The sequence below is a fragment of the Falco naumanni genome, chromosome Z (genome assembly GCF_017639655.2).
Source record: "Falco naumanni isolate bFalNau1 chromosome Z, bFalNau1.pat, whole genome shotgun sequence".
NCBI classification, from domain to species: domain Eukaryota; kingdom Metazoa; phylum Chordata; class Aves; order Falconiformes; family Falconidae; genus Falco; species Falco naumanni.
Window position 1 is genome coordinate 64,067,687 of NC_054080.1, and position 20,436 is coordinate 64,088,122.

A 20,436-nucleotide genomic window follows, 5' to 3' on the forward strand; every position below is an offset into this window, starting at 1 on the left:
GATTTGCATTCAGGGTAAGAAAGAGTCAAAACAGAAGTGCTGTTGCAGAGGCAGGCCTGTGTAACCTGCAGAGCAGGAACAGCATCTCCTGACCCGAACCCTTCTGCTGGTGAGGGGGAGGGGTTGCTATTGCTGACAATTGAGCAGAAGGACCTGACAATGTCACCCCAATTGCTGCAGCATTTGCAGTACAACAGGACCGGTAACGGCCCCTTTAGGGCAGGCAATGGGTATGAGGTGGAATTTTAGTGAATACAAAACCAACTTATTTGTTAAACCTCAGTGAAGAAAAAAAAATTTAAAAAAAAATTGTTACAGTTGTGGGAGCTGCTGGCCACCAGGAAAACATCCTGAAACCTTTAAAGTACAAACTAAGAAAACAAATAAGAATGCCAAATTCACCAAAATCTTTGTCGGGATTGTTACCGAAATCTCGGAATGAAGAACTTATCGACACCAATGTGATGTAGATAAGCAGACACTTCTTTATGGACCTGGCGTGCGTTGATCGTGAGAGGACTCACTCACGCACCCGGCCGTCAATAAAGAAGTGTCTGCTTATCTACATCACATTGGCGTCGATAAGTTCTTCATTCCGAGATTTCGGTAACAGGATGAGATTTATTAGAACATCTAGATGTTTAAAGGAGAAATGAAACTAAAAGTTAAAAATTATCAAGTAATTGAAATACTGAGCTTATCTTTAATTCAACAGAAAAGAGGAGAAGAGGACCTCCCTGGAGTAAAAGAAATTTTTAACCAAGTGTATCTGAAAATAAATTCCAGGAAAGGTGAAAAATGCTTTACCTGTTACAGTAAAAATGATAAGGGGGAGGCTTGCCCAGTTCAGATAAAAACAATATCCCTTGGTCAGCAAGGCTGTGGGGATATTGGCAGAAAAACTGAAACAAAATACACTCTGTAGTAGTTCTACTAATGTAAATCTGTGTGTTTTGCCATGGCAGTGACTTGTTATGGGATGTGCAGATGAAACTCTGCATTGACAACGAAGTACAAGGAATAAGGTTGGTCAGGTGCCTCCTACCATAGTCAAGGGCAAGACTGGTTTGGCCTCTGTGTTTGCCACCAAGAAGAATCTTGAGCTCCGCTGTTGGCTGCAACCCAGTAGGCGTTGAGTGGTGGGGACATATGCCATGCCAGACCTTGATGTGAGGAATGGCCCCCTCCGTTATAAGAAGGAATTCTTCCATCCAGGAAGGAAGAACATAAGATGGCCCATAGAGGCACTGATTTGGAAATTGGAAACCGCCTGGCCGACCATGAGGCCAGACAAGTAACAGAGGAGGTAGGAAAGGAGGAATTATCCTTAATACCAGATGATAAAATCCAAACTGTAAGTACAGATCAGGAGCCAAACTATTCTAAAGAAAACTTAAAGGTAATTCAGGACATGAATGATAAAATAAAAATAAATAAGTGGACTTATTTAAGGGATGGTCGTATAGTGGTACTGATATGGAGAAATAGAGTGAAATGGGGACAATGGACATCGATTGTGATTGTATATGTCTGCTCAAAGAATGTGGGTATGGTGACTGGTCATGGGTGCGGTGTCTGGTCACATAGGCACACAGCCTTGAGGAGAGGGAGATGCCTGCCCTTCTTCCTCTAACAAAGGGGCTATTTAAAAGAGAATGAGAAAAGGATGAGAGACATTCAATCCATCTAGAGGGAGGGAGTGCTAAGTCTCCTTGCTGGAGAAGATCAGATGGTCACAAGGACGTGAATCACCTACAAACCTGCAAGACCACCACATTGCAGGCAAAGGACTGATAAGCTAATTAACATACGAAGCGGGGTTTAGGTAACGAATATGTATAGATGTTAATTGAATATTCGTTTGTTTCATTGTATAAATGTGAGATGGTTCGTCTCTTCGGGCATGCCCGCTTGTGGAGGAGCGATCCCCCGTGCATCTGCGCGCAATAAACATACCTACTTTATAACTTTCGAGTTATAGAGTCTAATTCCGCACGTCAAACTGTCTTACTAACTCTACTCTCCACCTATGATCACCTGCTTCCCCCCACCCTTTTCTGCTCCACAAAAGCAGTGCTAACTATTTTCTCTCCCAGCATAATCGAGTTAAAGTTTAGAAATTTAGTTTAACTAAACTAAACTTAGTTTAGAAGATTACTATTCATATTTCACACTTGAAGAAAGGCTGATGTGTCCTTAAACAGGGTTACTTAACCACAATAATAGAATTAACAGCATTTGATCCTTTTAAACGCTGCGTTTTTAGCCCTTATATTTAAAACTAACACCAACTACAGCTACAGCTGTGCATGCTCAACTTCTCTACAACCTGAGCTGTAAGCTCTCACAGCAAACATCCAGAAAACGAAGAACACTGTCAGTGGCAATTTCTGCTCTTTTGTATCAAGACTGTTTATCACCACAGAAACACTACGGCAAAGGCAGTGGGTTTCAATGCCACTTCACAGCTCAGAAGTCAGATTTTCTTTTACCTACATCCCTTACCTTCAACCCTCTGAACAAATGAAACAGAGTTCACAGAAAACAGAATATGGCACTACACAACCCCAAATCATTCATCCTGCGCACCGAAGACAGATGTTTGTAGGAAGAGCAGTCTATCTGTGTTTTAATTTAAGACTATTATAAACATACACATAGGAATCACAGAAGAACACCACTTAACTTTGGAGTGTCTTCTCTGGAGCACCTGTGTCTCCTCCTCTGATGAAGTTTTCGTAAGTTTGCACCACATTGATGCACCTATTTCATCAATGGTCATAGTATCTTTGCAAGTATTCACCTTTCCCACTTCAGGAACCTTATTACCAACCTGGTCAGCTAATCTCCCTGCAAGTCTCTTCTCCATTGACAAGAAGGAAAGCAATCCCAGCTAAGTATCAAACTTAATGCAATGAAAAGCATGGGAGGACTTCTATGAAAACAGCCATAAGATCACCTCCACAATAAAGAAAAGGTGGTTACTGCCTTGGTATATACAAGCTTCCCTGCCTCATAGGGTAGTAAAGGTAATTCCTTTGACAAGAGTCCTCTTGGCCTTCTATCTAAAATTCACAACAGGCCAACAACAGGTTTAGCAGTAAAGCCCACCTGCTCATGCCACTGGAAATTGGATTTCCTCCTTCTCCTGAATGCCTGAGAACAGAGCTTGCTTTGAGACACAGTGATGACAATGCCTACCACAGAACAGTATAAGGATACTAGCAGCTGAACCATGATGACCCAAGGCTTCTCTCAGCCAGACGTCATGGTTCAACAGTATTTTAGACAGCCACATTAAAAATTACTCTAAGTTTACTTAATAGCACTTTTCCACTGTATCTTACCAACAAGACTGAATAAAAACCTGGCTGGGTCTCCCACTGCTTCAGTTGTTCCTCAGCCGGCTTCAATACTGCAGTATCTTGACTAGTAGCTTGGGTCAAGACTTGCAACACAATACTGCTAGCACTATTGAGATCCATGAAAATCTGAGAACATTTGAAAAGAATAAAAAACAGTTAAGAAAAAATCCCAGTAAATACAGACAGGTATTTTCCATTCATATTACATAAGCACCCCACGCTTTTCATTAAACTACAGTAAGATAGCAATACACCCACTCACAGGCAGTGTCAAGGTACAGTGATTAAACTATTCTGCTTTCAGAAATCTCTCAGCAGGAGAAGCAAGCAATAAGTCTATCATTGCAAGCACATCTACTAGATTTGATGAATTACAGGAAATATTTTGATTTAATATCTGTTACCTCTCCTGTGAAGCACAGCCAATTAAGAGCAAAACCGTAACTAGCAATGACTTCAGCTGTAGGCAGAGTAAACCATGGGGTTGTCTGAAAGAGGCAAAGATGCAGAGTATCAACAACTTTGTATTTTCTGCATAATTTTTCCCCTCAGAGAGGAACCGATCCATTTCAGATAGCTAAATTCCACAATACAAATTGACCTAGACATTTTGTCTCAATTAAAAGACGACGAAGTATGATTTCACAATTGAGTCCTAAATGAAACTGAATCTTCCTCAATATATTTGTATACCTGCATCTTTTAGCATACCAAATGCTAATCAGCTGAACTAAGAATGTTAATTGCCTGATTTCCAATATAAATGTGCTTGCACTCTGTAAAGACAAAACAAGAGGTTGCTCTCCAGATGACAGAGACTACATTTATATATATGCAATAACCACAGAAACAGCACAACAAAAAAACATATATAGAAGCAACTATGAAGTCTGACAACTGCTTTTCTGTCTTTAAAACCTTCTGTTTATAACCTATGTAAACTTTTTGTCATACAGATAGATGTTATTTATATACCTAATTTTCTAAATATGTACCTAATATTTTCTAAAAAACCAAGCAGTTTCTCTTCAACAAACAGGCCTGAGGGTTTGTTTTTGTTTAACACTAAAATAAGTTTATTTTTCCATCTTCATAAAAAAAAATGTGAAGTGTAAAATTACTATGGTGAGAAGCTAGAGAAATGAAACTTTTTTCTGACATTGGCTTAAAATTTCGTATTTTTGAGAAAACAACCACCTTAACAATAAAACTAGGAACAAGATTAAAGACCTGTTATACCAGTAATAGCCCTGCACAATTAAATAAATAAAAAAAAAAAAATCTAAGAACTCTCAATCCATAAGTCTCCAATCATGCTCAACAAAGACAGACTAAAAACATAAGGCTTCAAGCTTAAAGAAAGCATGCTTTAAAAACTATGAACCACAAAATCAGATCTCTCTTCAGAGCAATAATCAAAAAGAACACTTAACTCAATCTCTGCTTTACACTTCCCATGTGATACACATTTTTATCCCTCTGCTTTCGGCAGCCTGTGTATGGAGTTTGCATGGCAAGGTTTTGGTAGCCAGGGGGCTACAGGGGCGACTCCTGTGAGATGATAGAAGATTCCTCTGTCTGACAGAGCGAGTGCCAGCCACCTCCGAGAGGGACCCACCACTAGGCAAGGCTGAGCCCCCTCCGCAACAGTGGTAGTGCCTCTCAAATAACTTAAGAAGCGGGGTGGGGAAAAACCTGTGCAGCTGCAGCCAGAGAGAGGAGTGAGACTGTGTGAGAAACAACTCTGCAGACCCCAAGGCCAGTGAAGGAGGGCAGGAGGTGCTCCAGGCACCGGAGCAGAGGTTCCCCTGCAGCCCATGGTGAAGCCCGTGGTGAGGCAGGCTGTCCCCTGCAGCCCATGGAGGTCCATGGTGGAGCAGATATCCACCTGCGGCCCGTGGAGGACCACACACCAGAGCAGGTGGATGGGCCCTGACGGAGGCTGTGACCTTGTGGGAAGCCTGCACTGGAGCAGGCTCCTGGCAGGACCTGTGGCACTGTGGAGAGAGGAGCCCAAGCTGAAGCAGGTTTGCTGGCAGGACTGTGACCCCGTGGGGGACCCATGCTGGATCAGTTCATGAAGAACTGCAGCCCCAGGGAAGGACTCACATTGGAGAAGTTTGTGGAGAACTGTCTCCCACGGGAGACACCCCAAACCAGAGCAGGGGGAAGAGCGTGAGAAGGAAAGAGCAGCAAAGACAGCGTGTGTGAAGGACTGAGCGCAAACTCCACTCCCCATCCCCCTGTGCTTCTCTAGAGGAGGTAAAGATGACAGTAGGGATAGAGCAGCTCCATGGGAACCTGGCAGCCACCTCAGGTCAACCCAACTCACCCTGCAAAACCAATTTACCCATTTCTTCCTATCTACTTGTGTCAAGTTGTTTCAATTTTCATCAATTTGAAGATTTTCTAAAAATCTTCCTGCAATTATGAGGTCTTTGCATAAGAAACTTAAACATTCAAATTCAGAGCACAAAGAAATTTATAGAGTAAGCACACACAAGAAAAGCAGCAATAAAAGAGAGATTCAGATTTTTCTGGAATCAACGCTGTAGCACTGAGGCACCTGGTACAGCTAACAGAATTTCAGAGCACTAAAAATGGCAGTGAAGGAAAGGGCGAGTGGAAGAGAAAGATATGAGAAAAAAAGTTAACAGAAATTGGTGTAGAATTTGCACTAACGAGGAAATCACAACTCAGTTCTGGCAAGACCCAAACTACACTTCATATTATGAAGTGATTATGTTTATTTCCACTCAAAAGTCAAATTATATATTTTCGAAAGAAATAGTCTTCTCTTACACTATCAAACAAGACCTGATAAAAGTATAATTCTGAAGCGCTACTCAATTAGAAAAATAGCAGACCATCAGTTTGATTATCAGAGGAAAACCAAAAAGAGAGAACTTCTGAAAGTCAGCAAGCTGGCAGAGCATATGTGCATTAAAAAAATGGTAATTAACTTCAACTTTGGAGAAAGTGATTTTAGGCCTTTTGCTGAACAATGTTCTCCAAGTAATGAGTTGCAACAGGGAAACCGCATGTGTAGGAACAGTGAATCTGCAGCACGCACCCAGACATTTGCTAAAGAATCATTGCAAGGACATGTTTGAAAGGAAAAAAGGTGGAATATGGACCATTCATGTTAACAGTTGATTTTGCACTACAGATCTAAGATAAATGAATACTAAATGAAACTATCTCTCAGCTACATTCAAATCTAATGTACAAAAGGAGGGTTCCCCACCCCTAAGGGAACAGTGCTTCTACTATAAATTTATTTACTTCACCTACAACAGTTCTTATCAAAAGACTTACTTGTTATTGTTACTACGTTACAAACACAGAAACCTAGTGGGTCTTTTATCATTTTCTTATTTCAAAATAATTGTCTGGCAGTCTAGAAATAACAGCAACAACAAAACCTACAGAAAAATATTCACAAAGTTTCTTTCTTATTAATGCTTCTCATACTTGAAAAGGTTTGTGTTTTCATTTAAGAACTGGAGCAGCAATTGCTGTTCCAAAAAACCCAAGAAAAATGAAACCAACCTTAGCAGGTCAGGACAAAAAAAATCACTTAACCCAGTGTTCTGCCCAGGTCAGGACAACCTACTAATGATATTTCTAAACAATGCTCTCCAATTCTTCAGAAAACTGTGACTCAAGCACTTCCTAGTAAGAGGCACGGAATTTAAATTTAATAGCCTTCAAGAGATTTAGTCTTCCATTAATTTCCTCAGTTGCTTTTTGACCCCCCATGTAAACAGCAGTCCTCATACAGCACTGGATGAGACTGTCACAAGCAAAGTAACAACAATGAAAATAAAAACAATAATCTCCCTGAAGATGGTGCAACTTTTAGATAAAGACTATAAATGGTGTAAAATATTTAAGGAAGTAGTATATTCTATAGGATTTGGATGGCAAAAAATTAACTGGAAAAACATCTGATACATGTACAGCAAATACAAACAGCAAGAGGCACAAATGGCAATAATGCTCCATTACGGCTGCAATTCTGCAAAGTCCACTGCAAACTTATCATCAGAACCCACACAGAACAGAACAAGAAGCTGTTCACTACTTTTATGCTTAAGAAATTCCTCTGAATAATTTCTGCTTTCTTCTGGTAAGTCACTAGATTCTTACTTTCACAATTACTTTCCTTTTTTAAAAATATAAAAGTAAAAAAATACCCAAGTATTTCAAATCAGTCCTACACCAAACTCAGATTTGTAGTTTCAGTTAGCTACCAATGAGTTAAGCTGATACAAAGAGAGGTATGGTCATTAAAATAAATTGCATGACCTCTGCTTGTCCCTGCACCTCTTAAATATTGGCAGCTGAAGCGAGCAGGGAAAATGCATAGGGTTTTTGTTTGGATCAAGCTCCTCAATCATTTCCACACCACACTGCTAGACAGGTAATTGTGCTAGGCATTAAAAAACAAGCAAAACCGACATAAGCAGCTTCTTCACTGTGCAACAGGTGTGCTGCTTCTTCAGCAGCAGTGATGGCTTATGCATGCTTAGGGTGTTCACCAAACTGCAATTTTAATAAAGGCTATGACAACTACTGGGAAATCCATGACTTTATACTACGGTGCTTACCTAGGGTGCTGGAAGAATGAACGAGTACAATGCTGTGGTATTTGCCACGCCTTCTTCAAAAAAACCAGCCTTAACACTAGAGGGGAAAAAATGCAATAATCTTAAATCTTAAAAAATTAAGAACAATCAATTACCAGACTCAAATACAGAAAAACAAAACAACAGCATACATTCAAGATGGCTTCAAAACTCTTGTCAGCTAAAGAACATTCAAGTAAAATTAATTCGTAAAAGCAAAACCACAAGTTCCCGGGATCTAATCCTGTATATCGATCTTCTTTTGTTCCTCTGTCTTACCAAAATGTGAAGTGAACTTAGAGAAAATTTACATATTATGATAGAGCCAACTTAGTAACTGCCTCCAAACGGGCAAAAGGACAGGGGTGGGGGGTGTCATGACACAGACAGACAAAAAAACCAAGCCAAAAAGTCAAGCCATCTGAGCACAATATTCCACAGACACCAGAAGTGGCTAAGGGAAGAAGGAAGAATTCCAACAGCATCAAGCCACTACTGACTCAGGTCCTAAACAAACCATTTCAGCTCTGATAAAGTCTCTTCTTACATCACCTTCTCACCAACAGGATTTCTATTGGAAACTTATCTGCATGAATTCTGTAAAGATATTTAATTCTATGAGGGCATTAGCTTGTAACTCATGTTAATGGCAACGTCCCAAAGCACAATTTTAATTACTGCCATGTACAGATGCCTTTGTGAAACCACTTCCTGCAGATAGAACACATCTGTACTTTAGGCATTTAAACCCAGATCTCTCCAATCTGAATTTGTTGTGATCTCCACACACTACCCTCCTTTATTCTCTCCACCCATGACCTTCCCCCCCCCCTTTTTTTTTCTTCAAACCAATGTGTTAGGGCCTCTTCAGATTGTAATTTACACAGAGGACATAAAGATGCTCTAAGACCTCACAGAACAGCAAAAGCCCATTAATATTGGCTCTAATACTGTGGGACAGAGAATTTTCACCTCTTACAAATCAGACTGCTGTTGCAGAGGGAAGTCAGAAGGACGAAGGACGTGGGTTACACCATAGATGGGTTGCATCACAGGGACAAGGATTTTCTCCAGTCTGTTGGGCACTTCTAGAGCTTAACCCACTGTTGAACAAGTTCTACAAGACCGTCTTGGAGATGAAAAAGAGGAGGTGAGTATTAAGTAGCTCATGTTCTCTGGGTACCTTCACATACATGAGGAATGTATAGAGAAATACTGGTAGAGTTTGTTGACCTTATAAACAACATTTTCATAGAAGAAAGGCAGGGTTTGCACTTCAAGTCACAACAACTATAATTTCCAAGTTTGATCATTGGGTAAGATTAGTGTTTCCATCTTTATTTACTAATCTCAGACTGTCTTCCTAATAAAATGTGAAGAATTTCAGGAGTGTTGCTTGCTTCCTGCTGCTTTTTCTGTGGTTCATACCCATTGCTATTGTAACTAAGTAGCGCCCATCAGGTGGGGGAGGAAGGAAAAGAAATCTCTTCCATTAGAAAATGTTCAATACCATCAGCTGCAAATCCACGCATGGCTCTGTCATCATGTTGGGATTTTTTCTTGTCCAAGGGAAAAGAGTTTAACCACAAACAAGGAAAAGCTGCTCTCCAAGATCCCACTGAATATGCACAGAACACAGACAACAGCATAATCTCGAGTCCCAGTTGACAGGAAAAAAAAACAAACTCAGTCACACCTAGAAGATAAGCAACACATCAAATACAACCCCTCAGCACAATAACACGGTGTCTTCAGAAACCACAAGTACCAATACCAGTTCCTCATCATTACCATCCAATCTCCTGCACTTCCATTCTCACTCTCAAACTCCTTCATCTCCTTACACTGGCAAAAATCCAGGACTCAAGTTCTGTTCTACTCTTCATTCTTTGATTCCCTTTCTAAGGAAGTATCTGCATACAGTTTACTTCTGAGTCTTTTATTCAGAGAATACTCTGTCTTTTAAATGGTTTGCCATGCAGGTTTAATGTTTTCCCTGAATATTCAATCCTTCTGATACAGGCAAAAAAAAGTATCCAAGAACTCTTCCCATAACACTGAAATACATCCAAATTAACATCACATGTCAGTTATGAAAACAAAACAAGGATTGCTGTACACCTCCAAGGGAACAAAACAAAGGATTTTATCCATAAGCACTTCCATACGTCACTTTTTCTGGACTTCAGAGAACCCAGTGTAACAACTCATTCATATCTGAACAATTAATTGCGTACATTTCTTGTTATCTTTCGCCAAGACTTGAATAAATTCTTTCACACTGTAATGAGGTGCAAGAACGGATTCAGTTAAGATCCTATGAAAACAGAAGGACAAGAAGTGGCAAATATACCACCCAAAACACATAGTATGTTCCCACTGGCAATAATGCAAATACATACTGGGCTACTTTAAGAGGACCATAGCAAGTAGCTGGAGGGATATCACTACCCTTTACTCAGCAGTACCTGAGACTGCTTCTAGAATGCCATCTTCAACTTTGTAATCACAGTTCTCCCTTTCCCCAGTTCAAGAAAGAAGTGTAGAAACCAGAGAGAAACCAAAGCTACTAAGATGGTCTGGGATGTAGAACAAACTACTTATACAAGGAGAGGCTAAGGACTTGTTTAGTAAAGTGGAAGCTGAGGGAAGACTTCATAGATACAAAAAACTTCCTGAAGGACACTTACAATGAGGACAGAGCCAAACATTTCCTGTCAGCAGATTACACAACTAAAGCTACAAACTGCAGCTTGGGAGGTTTAAGTAGAAACTTAAGACTGTCTTTCTCAGCACATTTTTTTTAAGAAGAACAGTAAAAACAAAATATTAAAAAAAAAACCACCCACCCTGAAAAATTCCTAACAGAAAAAACAGGCCGTAAAAAAAAAAAAAAATGAATGGGACTATTCAGAATTTCCTTGGATAAAACTCCTAAGAAGCTCTGTCACAGCGTTCAGTACTGATGACACAGAAAAAGAAGAATCAATACAGACAACAGAAGAATACTTTTGATGTTTAATAGCAAGCTTATAGGGATAACCAATCTCATAAAACCACTATCATTCCTTTGGTTTCTTTGTAGTTCAGCTCATTTTAACAGATCTTCAAAAAGTTACGACACAACATCTGGTAACAACCCGTGTGCAACGGCTGAAACAGAAATGCAAGTTTCAGTCTGCCCTCATGCTCTGAAACAGCAAAAATCCTTTCAGTTTAACCCAGTTAAAGCCTGCTTCTGATAATACAGTTTTAAAATTTTATGTTTGTATAATATATACATTATAACATTATAATATAATAACATAATATATATATTTTTAAAGTACTAGTAACAACAACCATTTTTACATCATTTATACATATAGTAATAAATGCCCTTTCTGCAGAATAGTGCAATGAAAGAATGGGGGCAGAAAAGTAGAAAGTAATGAAAAAAACTGGTGTTGAAAGGAAGTTTCAAGAAACCAAAACCGATAGGGAACACGCTATTCGTAAAGACCGGCGTAGTTCTCACAAATTACAAACGCTAATTTGAAAGCCATGTCAAATACATTACAGATGTTACTTCACCTGTGAGACATCGGAAGCAAGGTACATAGAAGCAGAAGCCTGAAGCAGTATCAGCACCATATTTAAAGCCATGTTCGTACGTTGTTACACATGTTATCTTCTTAAGTTAACAAACTGAGAAATAACTCACCAGTGCTGTACTGACACTGCCTTGATTTTAGAGAGAATCAGCTCCACGGCAAAGTTCCACTACAGTTCTTCACCCTGTGCGAAGAAAACAATCACCTTTAATAAAGGCCAATACTTGCTATTTCCTGCAAACCCCCAAGTTCTGTCAACAAAACTTTGGAGCTTAATGCACCCTATTCTTCTGGTGCCTTCGCACCAGTTCTAACCGGACAGAAAGCTGTTCCAAGGAGAAATCAGGAAACAGCTCCCGGGAAACGGGTAACTTCTCCTCTTCTGACTATGAGGCAGCACTTTGCCACTGCCAAACAGCATAAAACGTAACGCTGCGCTGCCTCACCCTCGGCGGGCCGCAGGGGCCGGCACACAACACGACACACAACGTAAAAGCCCCGCTGCCGCACCGGCTCGGCACCGCTCCGGGCAGCGCCCGCGAACACCGCAGCGCAGCTCGGGGCTCCCTCCCCCGGGCGCCGCCTGGCCCCGGCCCAGAACCCCTTCCGCCCGCTCTCCCTCGCCCCGGCCTATCGGCCCGCCCGCCGGCGTGGTGCCGACCCCGGGCCGAGCACCAGCCGGCTCCGCATCGCGCCACCCGCCCGCCCGCCACGCCGAGGAGGCGGGAGGCCGCCCACCACGCCAGGGGCGCACCTCGCAGCCACCGCGCGCGTCCCAGCAGCGGTGCCCGCGGCGGCGGGAGGGCCCCGGGCGGCGGGAGGGCCCCGGGCGGCGGGAGGGCCCCGGGCGGCGGGGCGCAGAGCGCGGCTCACCGCTCGCGGAGGCGGGGCGGGCCTGGCACGAGAGATCCCAGCGTCCCTTACGAAGCTCGCGCCACAAGTCGCGAAGCGGCACTACCGCTGCGGCACCCCGCCTACCTCAGCGCGCCGCCGTGACGTCACTGCGCGGCGACACTGCCGGAGGGCGGGGCAGAGGGCGGGGCCGCGGCTCACGGCCCCCAAAGCCGGGCCGAGCTGGACGCAGTTCGCGTCCTCGCCCCGACGGTCCTGCGGGTTCCGCCTGCCGGGGGGCGGGCGCGGCTGGGGAGGAGGCGAACCCGCGGCAGCGGCCTGCGGGTGCCTCCCGCGATTACCCGAGGCTGGGGCGGAACTGCGCGGTACCAGCGCTGCACGCAGCTGGGCGCTGAGCCGCGCGTCTGACTCGCGTTTTGCTCGCTTGCTCGGGGCAGCGAACACAAACGCCGTGCCCGACCAAACCCACGCGGGGGCCCGGCGACAGCCAGCGCCCCCGGCCGCCGTGCCGCCGCCGTACGGCGTGCAGAGGGCGTGTGAGGGTCCTGCTGCCCCGTGGGCAGGAATCACCGAGAACAGCCTTTTAAATCGTGTTTTCAGGGTCGAGAAACGCGGCTGCGGGTGGGCGGCAGGGAGCGGAGCGGAGGGAGGCCCCGCCAGGGCGGCGGGAAGCAGCAGCGGCGCTGGGTGTGCACGCACGGCCGCGGTACAAGCAATCCTCCGGTTAAAAAAAGAAAAATAAAGAAATAAACCGCTTCTTTCGCCTTTCCCCTTCTTCCTCGGTTTCTCCTACCTTCCACTCACCCGCAGCTGACGGGGACTGGGAGCGCTCCGGGCCGCACCCCCTCTGCGCGGGACCGGGGCCCACGTGCTGCACCGGCGGCCGGGCTGGTGTAACTGAGCAAGCGCGGCTGCTGCTGCAGAGCACGCCCGCCGCGCTGCGGGGGCTCGCTCCGGGTGGGGTCGTTACGATTTTCCTGGGAAGATCGCGCTCCGCTCCCAAAACGCGCGGGGCTGCGGCGCGGCCTGACGGCGCGGCCCGATCACACCGCCGGGCCGCCTGGGGGCGCTGTCCCCGCCGCCGTGCTGCCCGGGAGCCGCGGGGCCGCGCGGCACGTGCGCGGGGAGCGGGGCCGGGCCGCGGCCGCCATGCTTAAGGTGCGGGCGGGGAAGCGGGCGCGGCAGGAGCGTCGGGAGGGATGCGCCGCCGGTGAGTGCGGGACGGGCTGGGCGGCGGCGCCCCTGGGAACGGCGGGCAGGACCAGGACCGGGCCCGCCGCCCGGCGCGGCCTGCTCTCGGCCCTGTCCGGGGGGCGCCGCGGTGCTGGGAGCGGCCTCGCCGGCGGCCCGGGAGCGGTGGGGGTGGGAGGCTCCCGGCCGGGAGCGCCGCTTGAGCGAGGAGACGCGTCCGTGTTGGCGGCGGAGGAGCCTCGGCCTCGGCCGTGGCGTTCCCGCGGCGCGGGCTGGCAGCGGGAGTAACGCCGCTCTCCGCCCTAGGCGTTCTCTTCAACACCGGCGCCGGCCAGCACATCCTCAAGAACCCCCTCGTCGTCAACAGCATCATCGAGAAGGTGCGCGGCGGGCAGGGCCCGGGGGGCGGCCGGGGCTGGGGGAGCTGGGCCGGAGGGGGGCGGGCTGGGCCGGTGGGCTGGCGCCGGGGGGAGCACGGGCCGGGGCACGGCCGCCTTCCCCGAGTGTGGCCGAGCGGGCGCTGCGGAGGGTCCTTCACCGCACGTACCGCACCGACACTGCCTTTTTTTGCATGGCTTGTTAGTGGGGCTGTTTGCATGGTTTTCTCCATTTCCAAAGGTCTCTCATAAACTGGCTTTAAGACATTCTTGTTCTCACCGTTTCCCTCTCGTCCCTTTCCAGATGATGCTCGTGCGCCTCTGCTAGCTGACTGCAGCTTTTTCCTGCACTGCATGTACCTCTCATTTTAAAATTAAATGGTTGCTTGAAACGGGTTCTAGAAAAATAACTGAGATGCCCTTGGTCCTTAGGCAGCCCTACGACGCACAGATGTCGTCCTGGAAGTCGGCCCAGGAACTGGTAACCTGACAGTGAAGATGTTGGAGAAAGTAAAAAAAGTGAGTGTGAATTTCCCCCCCACGCCTTCCCAAGCTCTAACCGCATTGTGGCTTAGACTATGGCAGATATAAGGATGTACATCTGCTTGATTCAAATAAAAGACTTACTTGATAGGTATTTTTCTTAACTTTTGCATAACTCATTTGAGTTCTTAAATGTTCGTGTAATTCTTGTATGGTTCTATCAAAGTATATTGCTGTTACCCGTTTATGTGGTAAGGCTCGCATGTTTCTGAGGAGCCAGGAGGGTGCATAGCCTAATAGGGATTTTTTAAGAGTTTTTCAAACCTTTAGCAAGAGATACAGGATTTTTTTACAACTGAAATTTTAGTTTCATTTAGGAGGATTTGTATGAAGTTGCAGACATATATACTTTGTTTTCAGGTTATCGCTTGTGAAATTGACCCTAGACTTGTTGGTGAACTTCAGAAGAGAGTCCAGGGCACGTAAGTATCAATGTGAAAATAGCAAGCATTTAATGCAGTAGGCTGCTTGGGCAAAACCTTTGGCGACAGGTGTCTCTGAGGATAACTACAGCTTATTTTCCACCAGGTGTCTGGCAAACAGACTTGAGATCAAGGTTGGAGATATCTTGAAAACAGACTTACCATTCTTTGATGCATGTGTGGCTAACCTGCCTTACCAGGTATGGGCTAAACAATATGGTTAAAACCTTTTTCTTTTTGAATGATAATTGCCCAGAAATTATACTAATGTTATTACTCTTTTCCTCAGATTTCTTCACCTTTTGTTTTCAAGTTGTTGCTTCATAGACCTTTTTTCAGGTATGTGGAAGAACAGAGCTCTGCATTACCTGATAGACAAAAAAAATAGTTGTAAAAATACTCCCCAAAATTTTTTTCGTTCTCTGAAATACCAGTTTGATGGATCAGAGCTGTGCCAAAATATTTCTGTAATGTGAAACCTGCTGGTGCCTGGAAATTAGTTTATGTCAATGTATTAAGCATGAGGAGAAGATTCAGCTTTGGCATCAGTGAGTGTCCAGCTGATGAAAACTGGAGTTGCACTTCTTTACACTAGTATTATAACTAATTGTCGTTCCAGGGATAAGTAGGGCATCATAGCAGTTCAAATGCTGTCCTACCTGAGAAAGGAAGAGTGGAAAGGGTAGCATCAAAACCGAGACAATTCCTTTTGTCTGGTCTGAAAATATAACTGCCCAGGTACTTCTGTCTGTTCAGTTCTTGATTTCTCTCACTGAAGCACTAACTATTATTAGTGACATTACTGGTCAGTTTTTAGAGCTAGAGAGTTTGGATTTGAAGGACTTACAGTAGAATTATTCAAAATGATTTGTTACAGTCAGGCACAAAACTCTGAGACTGCCCTCTGTCTCTTTGATCCTGATCTATTTAGCAGTATAAAGAATCAAAGTCTGTTGTAGCTTTAAGGAGATTTAGATGGTTTCACCAAGTTTTGCAGGTTTTTTTTAATGCACTTTGAGCTAATTAATGCAGAGTTCATTTATAACAAACTTGCATTGCTTCTAAGCACTGAGACAATCCTGTTGGCTTTTGACATAAAAGTTGATTACTTAGAATACTTTTTCTCATTTCTGTTCTTCTCAGGTGTGCAATACTTATGTTTCAAAGGGAATTTGCACTTCGCTTGGTTGCAAAACCAGGAACTAAACTGTACTGCAGACTGTCTATTAATACTCAGTTATTAGCTCGAGTGGACCATCTGATGAAGGTACATCATTCTGCGTTAGCTAACAGAGCTACTAAAGGTAGAATAATGTTTCTAGGAATGTGAGGATTTGCTGCTTATTCATACAGCTGCCTGACTTCTGACTAATAGGTTGGAAAAAACAACTTCAGGCCCCCTCCCAAAGTCGAATCCAGTGTTGTCAGAATAGAGCCAAAGAACCCGCCACCACCTATCAACTTCCAGGTAAAGGACTGTATGCTCTAATATCAGTATAACGTAGTAGCGGTAATACTTAATTTCATTTTACTTTCTACTTATTAATGTAATATAGTTCCATCTGCTGTTTTCACTACTAAGCTAAGTACCAGTTATTCACTGGCATTTACTTAACATCCAAAACACTTACTCCTCTACTGATCAGGCTTGCGTTAGGATGTTACCTGAATGTGCCACCATCAATTCAGGTACAGCTTTGTTTACAGTATTTCTGCCAAGACTGAGGTCCCATCCCCTTGTTGAAGAGTTGCTAGTAATAACATCCCTTTCATTGTGGTTTATATCTCCCAGAGACCCTTCTGGCTGATGGCTTCATTCGTTATGATCAAAGGAGTATTTGTGAGAAGCCTTATTCTCAGATGAGTGTGTATATTCTCAGAAGACAGATGTTACAGGATAGTAAAATTTACTTTTAAAACGCTTTGATCTTCAGTACCATTGACTAAGGTTAGCTGTATTTTCTTCCAGGTATCTCCATTCTTGGCACATCAGATCTGGCCAGTAGGGCCTAGGCACAAAAAAGAACAATTCAGAGGTTTTTGAGGGTGAAATACCTCCTCTGTATTGCTTTGTCCAAGACAGGACTGCTTTTGTATTGTTTAGAAAGATGTTTTCCTGAAAGATTTTTCTTTGTGTTCAGTATTACTGTGAAACGGTCAGTAGTAACTGTTCCTGTTTGTAGTAGCTGTGTGTTGCTTTCTGTAAATTCTGAAACTTTTGATTTCAGGAGTGGGATGGTCTGGTAAGGATAGCCTTTGTTAGGAAAAACAAGACACTCTCCGCAGCATTTAAGTAAGTAACTCCTGTTAAAAGTCTTTTCAAAGTTTGAGAACCTATCCAGTTAACCATTGCTTTTGTGCAGCTGAATAAATAGCTGCATTATATGCATGCCAGCACAATCAGAGGTAAACCATGATGGAGGATTTATGCTGCCATCACAAGCTTTTTCTTTCCGAAGACTAGGCATCTGTTTAAAAAGAACAGCTCTGTGTAGTTGTCAGATTTATAGTAAAGATTAACAACTAATCGAGTAAAAAAAACTAGCTGAAGCTCAGTTTTCCTTTTAAACTTCTATTTCTCTCAGGTCAAGTGCTGTAGAGCAGTTGCTGGATCATAATTACCGAATTCATTGTTCCTTACATAATATAGTAAGTTCCTTTCTAATATATCAGATTCTATTTCTGTGTACTGTGACCTATATACTGACTTTTTTAAGAGTAAAAAATTAACAATGAAAACCTTAACATGGTAAAACATTTTCTGACAGGGTTTGAGGGAGGGAGGAACTTACCTCTTAATGAAAAATCTAAAAGGGCACTAAATTTTCAGTGAAAAAGCTGAGTATGTTATTAATACATTGCTTATACATGTCTCAAGGACTTTTACTAATCTAGTAAGGAAACTTCCTGTGTCTGCTTAGCAATACTGTTCTCATTCATTTTTAGTGAATGAGCTGAAGTATAAGAATTGAGATACAGGAACAGAAGAATGCAATAGTCCATACAAGAAGAATACACGGCTTATTTCTGTGACTTGAAAGAAGAACTATTTTAAAAGCAGGGAAAGAATATATGACTTAAATGAACACTTTTCTGTGCTATGAATAGAAAATGAATTTGTATCCTATTTTCCATTGACAGGAAATACCCGAAAACTTCAAAATTGCAGAAAAAATACAGACAGTCCTAAAAAATACTGGTTACTCTGAAAAACGAGCCCGTTCAATGGATATAGATGATTTCATTAGGTATTTTTCTGTCTTTTTCTTTTTGTGCCTCCCTCTTAAGTTTCATCAAAATCTATCTGCATCTGTACCTGCGTAGCACAGGTTAGTATTAGGTTATGCAGGAGTACTAGTGTGTTCTTCTCAATACCAGACGCTCCTTCCTTCCAGTTCTGAACATGACTAAACACTTAAACTGTATTTTAGCTGCTGCTTAGAGAAACTACTAGATACAAAGATCCCTGTTCCTGGTATGTGTGTACTAGACCCTTCTGTGTCTCCTTCAGAAGTGGCTTTAAGATGATCAGAGGGCTGGAGCACCTCTCCCTTGAAGACAGGCTGAGAGAGCTGGGGTTGTTCAGCCTGGAGAGGGGAAGGCTCTGGGGAGGGAGACCTTATAAGCGGCCTTCCAGTACCTAAAGGGGGCCTACAGGAATTCTGGAGAGAGAGTTTTTAGTAGGGTGTGAAGTGATAGAACAAGGGGTAATGGTTTCAAATGGAAAGAGGGTAGATTTACATTAGATGTTAGGAAGAAATTCATTACTGTGAGGGTGGCGAGACAGTGGAACAAGTTGCCCAGAGAAGCTGTGGATGCCCCATCCCTGGAAGTGTTCGAGGCCAGGCTGGATGGGGCTTGAAGCAACCTGGTCTAGTGGAAGGTGTCCCTGTCCATGGCAGGGGGGCTGGAACTAGATGGTCTTTAAGGTCCCTTCCAATGCTAACCATCCTACAAATGTGTTATAATTTCACTGGAGAATTACACAGCCCGTCTCTGTCTTCAGGATTAGACTGTAGTCTATAGCATAATTTGGAAATTTGAGTAATTAATTGCTGTATTCTGCTTTGACTTCTAGTCAGTTGATTTAAGTGGCAACACAAATCCTTTCCAAATTTAAGATAAAAATTCCTTTGTTTCTCAGCATGACACTGCAGCTACTGCTCTTTAAAGAAAGGTAGTAAACTTGATAAGATACAATATAACTAACTGCACTGAACATAAACCTGCATCCCCAAGATGGAAAAATTGCCAATTTCCAGTTCTAAGATTTATAACAGTTCTTCATTGCAGTTGAACAGTGATGGCAGCTTTCATGCTAGTTTCGTATGTTCTTTGCCAGCCAGCATTTTTAGAAGTGCCTTAAGCTGAAGTATAAATTAGTAGAAATCTTAACCTAAATATTTCACTCTTTCAGATTGCTGCATGGCTTCAATTCAGAAGGCATCCATTTCTCATAGATTCTACTAGAAGATGAAGGATGCTCCGTATTTTTAGTCTTGCCTAAGGCAGAGTGACTGCAGGACAAGCTCTTCTTGCAGAAGCAACAGAATACAGTGTACATGCTCCAGTTCTAAAACATTACGTGGAATTTTATCACAGATAGTAGGCAAGAAGCTGCTGCTCTGTATTTTAAAAGCAATAAATTTTCATCACTGAAGTGAGGCGCTGGACGTCCACATGAGTGTATTTTTAAATATACCAAATAATGTGGATTGATGCTGCCATAATTCATGAGAATTAAAATTCATCATAATTATAAGAGAAACCTGTTCTCTCATCATAAACTTCACCTCAGTATATTCTTGCACAGTACTCAGCCTGAGTTGACCAGCAGTCTGGTCTGGTCAACAAAAACGGTTGTCATTCCATGTTTTCTGTTCCTTGTTCTTTGTTTTAAAGTGCATTTAAACACTTCCTTTTGATTGAAATGCTTGTCTCTTCCATTTGTCTTCTGGTAGCTAACCTGCATTACAAAGTCTGTTAGTAATCTGCTTCTCTTGGAGAAATCCCGGTAACTTTCTCATAAACGTGAGCATTTATCTTGTGGTCTTGGTATTATTTACAGAAATCTTTCTTAAGGTACATGAAACTACTAGTGTCATCTCCTTTACCCCTCCTTACTGTCATCAAACCATTGCAGGAACCAGCAGGAAACTACCCAAGGGCCACTGCTCATAAAAACATAGATAGAAGTGGCTTTTTTTGTCAACTGTAAATTTAAGCAGCTGGTTTTGCAAGACTGTCACCCTTCAAGGTAAGGAGGATTTTTAGCATAGACCAAAGCTTTCGGTGAGTTGTAAGAGCAATGCATGCCCATGTCCTGACAGACTTACTGAAGTGTCTTAATATAGTTTGAATTACATATATTTGTTAATAAGGCAGACTTTTTCCCAAGGAAGTCTGCATTACCTTTGCATAGCAGCTGTCAAAAACCCACTTTGTTTTGTCATACAAGTAAG

At 43.4% G+C, this 20,436-nt stretch overlaps 2 protein-coding genes across 7 annotated transcripts in view; one reads left to right on the forward strand and one right to left on the reverse strand.

The window, feature by feature from the left end:
• The window catches only part of IPO11 (importin 11), a 98,759-nt gene extending 85,303 nt beyond the window's left edge, over positions 1-13,456 (reverse strand). The window contains exons 1-5 of one of the 5 annotated variants that reach the window (XM_040580152.1): positions 13,246-13,375; positions 11,700-11,773; positions 7,979-8,054; positions 3,770-3,853; positions 3,348-3,491 (exon numbers count right to left, since the gene is read on the reverse strand). In XM_040580152.1, coding sequence (XP_040436086.1) covers positions 3,348-3,485 — 138 coding nt within the window. In that variant the 5' untranslated portion in view covers positions 3,486-3,491; positions 3,770-3,853; positions 7,979-8,054; positions 11,700-11,773; positions 13,246-13,375. Of the gene's footprint in view, positions 1-3,347; positions 3,492-3,769; positions 3,854-7,978; positions 8,055-11,699; positions 11,774-12,462; positions 12,562-13,234 lie in introns of those variants that run through there. The other 4 variants (XM_040580150.1, XM_040580151.1, XM_040580153.1 and 1 more) reach the window with 4 other exon arrangements.
• Positions 13,457-13,505: 49 nt separating this feature from the next.
• On the forward strand, positions 13,506-20,016 carry DIMT1 (DIMT1 rRNA methyltransferase and ribosome maturation factor). Of its 2 annotated transcripts, none has more exons than XM_040580161.1 (12): positions 13,506-13,599; positions 13,939-14,012; positions 14,442-14,528; positions 14,913-14,974; positions 15,081-15,174; positions 15,264-15,313; positions 16,118-16,241; positions 16,350-16,442; positions 17,203-17,267; positions 17,560-17,623; positions 18,116-18,222; positions 19,392-20,016. In XM_040580161.1, exons 3-12 carry the CDS (start codon positions 14,508-14,510, stop codon positions 19,432-19,434), a joined length of 723 nt encoding a protein of 240 aa, XP_040436095.1. In that variant the 5' UTR covers positions 13,506-13,599; positions 13,939-14,012; positions 14,442-14,507; the 3' UTR covers positions 19,435-20,016. The 2 variants fall into 2 exon arrangements, with proteins under 2 accessions (XP_040436095.1, XP_040436094.1); XM_040580160.1 differs by having other exon boundaries at positions 13,521-13,651.
• The last annotated feature ends 420 nt before the right edge of the window (positions 20,017-20,436 follow it).

What these genes read in the sequence shown, in the direction of transcription:
- DIMT1 (XM_040580160.1), top strand. Translation starts at nt 13,591, where the DNA reads ATGCTTAAGGTGCGGGCGGGGAAGCGGGCGCGGCAGGAGCGTCGGGAG. An exon ending in TCGGGAGGGATGCGCCGCCG is followed by an intron (nt 13,652 to 13,938) that starts GTGAGTGCGGGA and finishes TCTCCGCCCTAG; the next exon opens with GCGTTCTCTTCAACACCGGC. An exon ending in TGTTGGAGAAAGTAAAAAAA is followed by an intron (nt 14,529 to 14,912) that starts GTGAGTGTGAAT and finishes CTTTGTTTTCAG; the next exon opens with GTTATCGCTTGTGAAATTGA.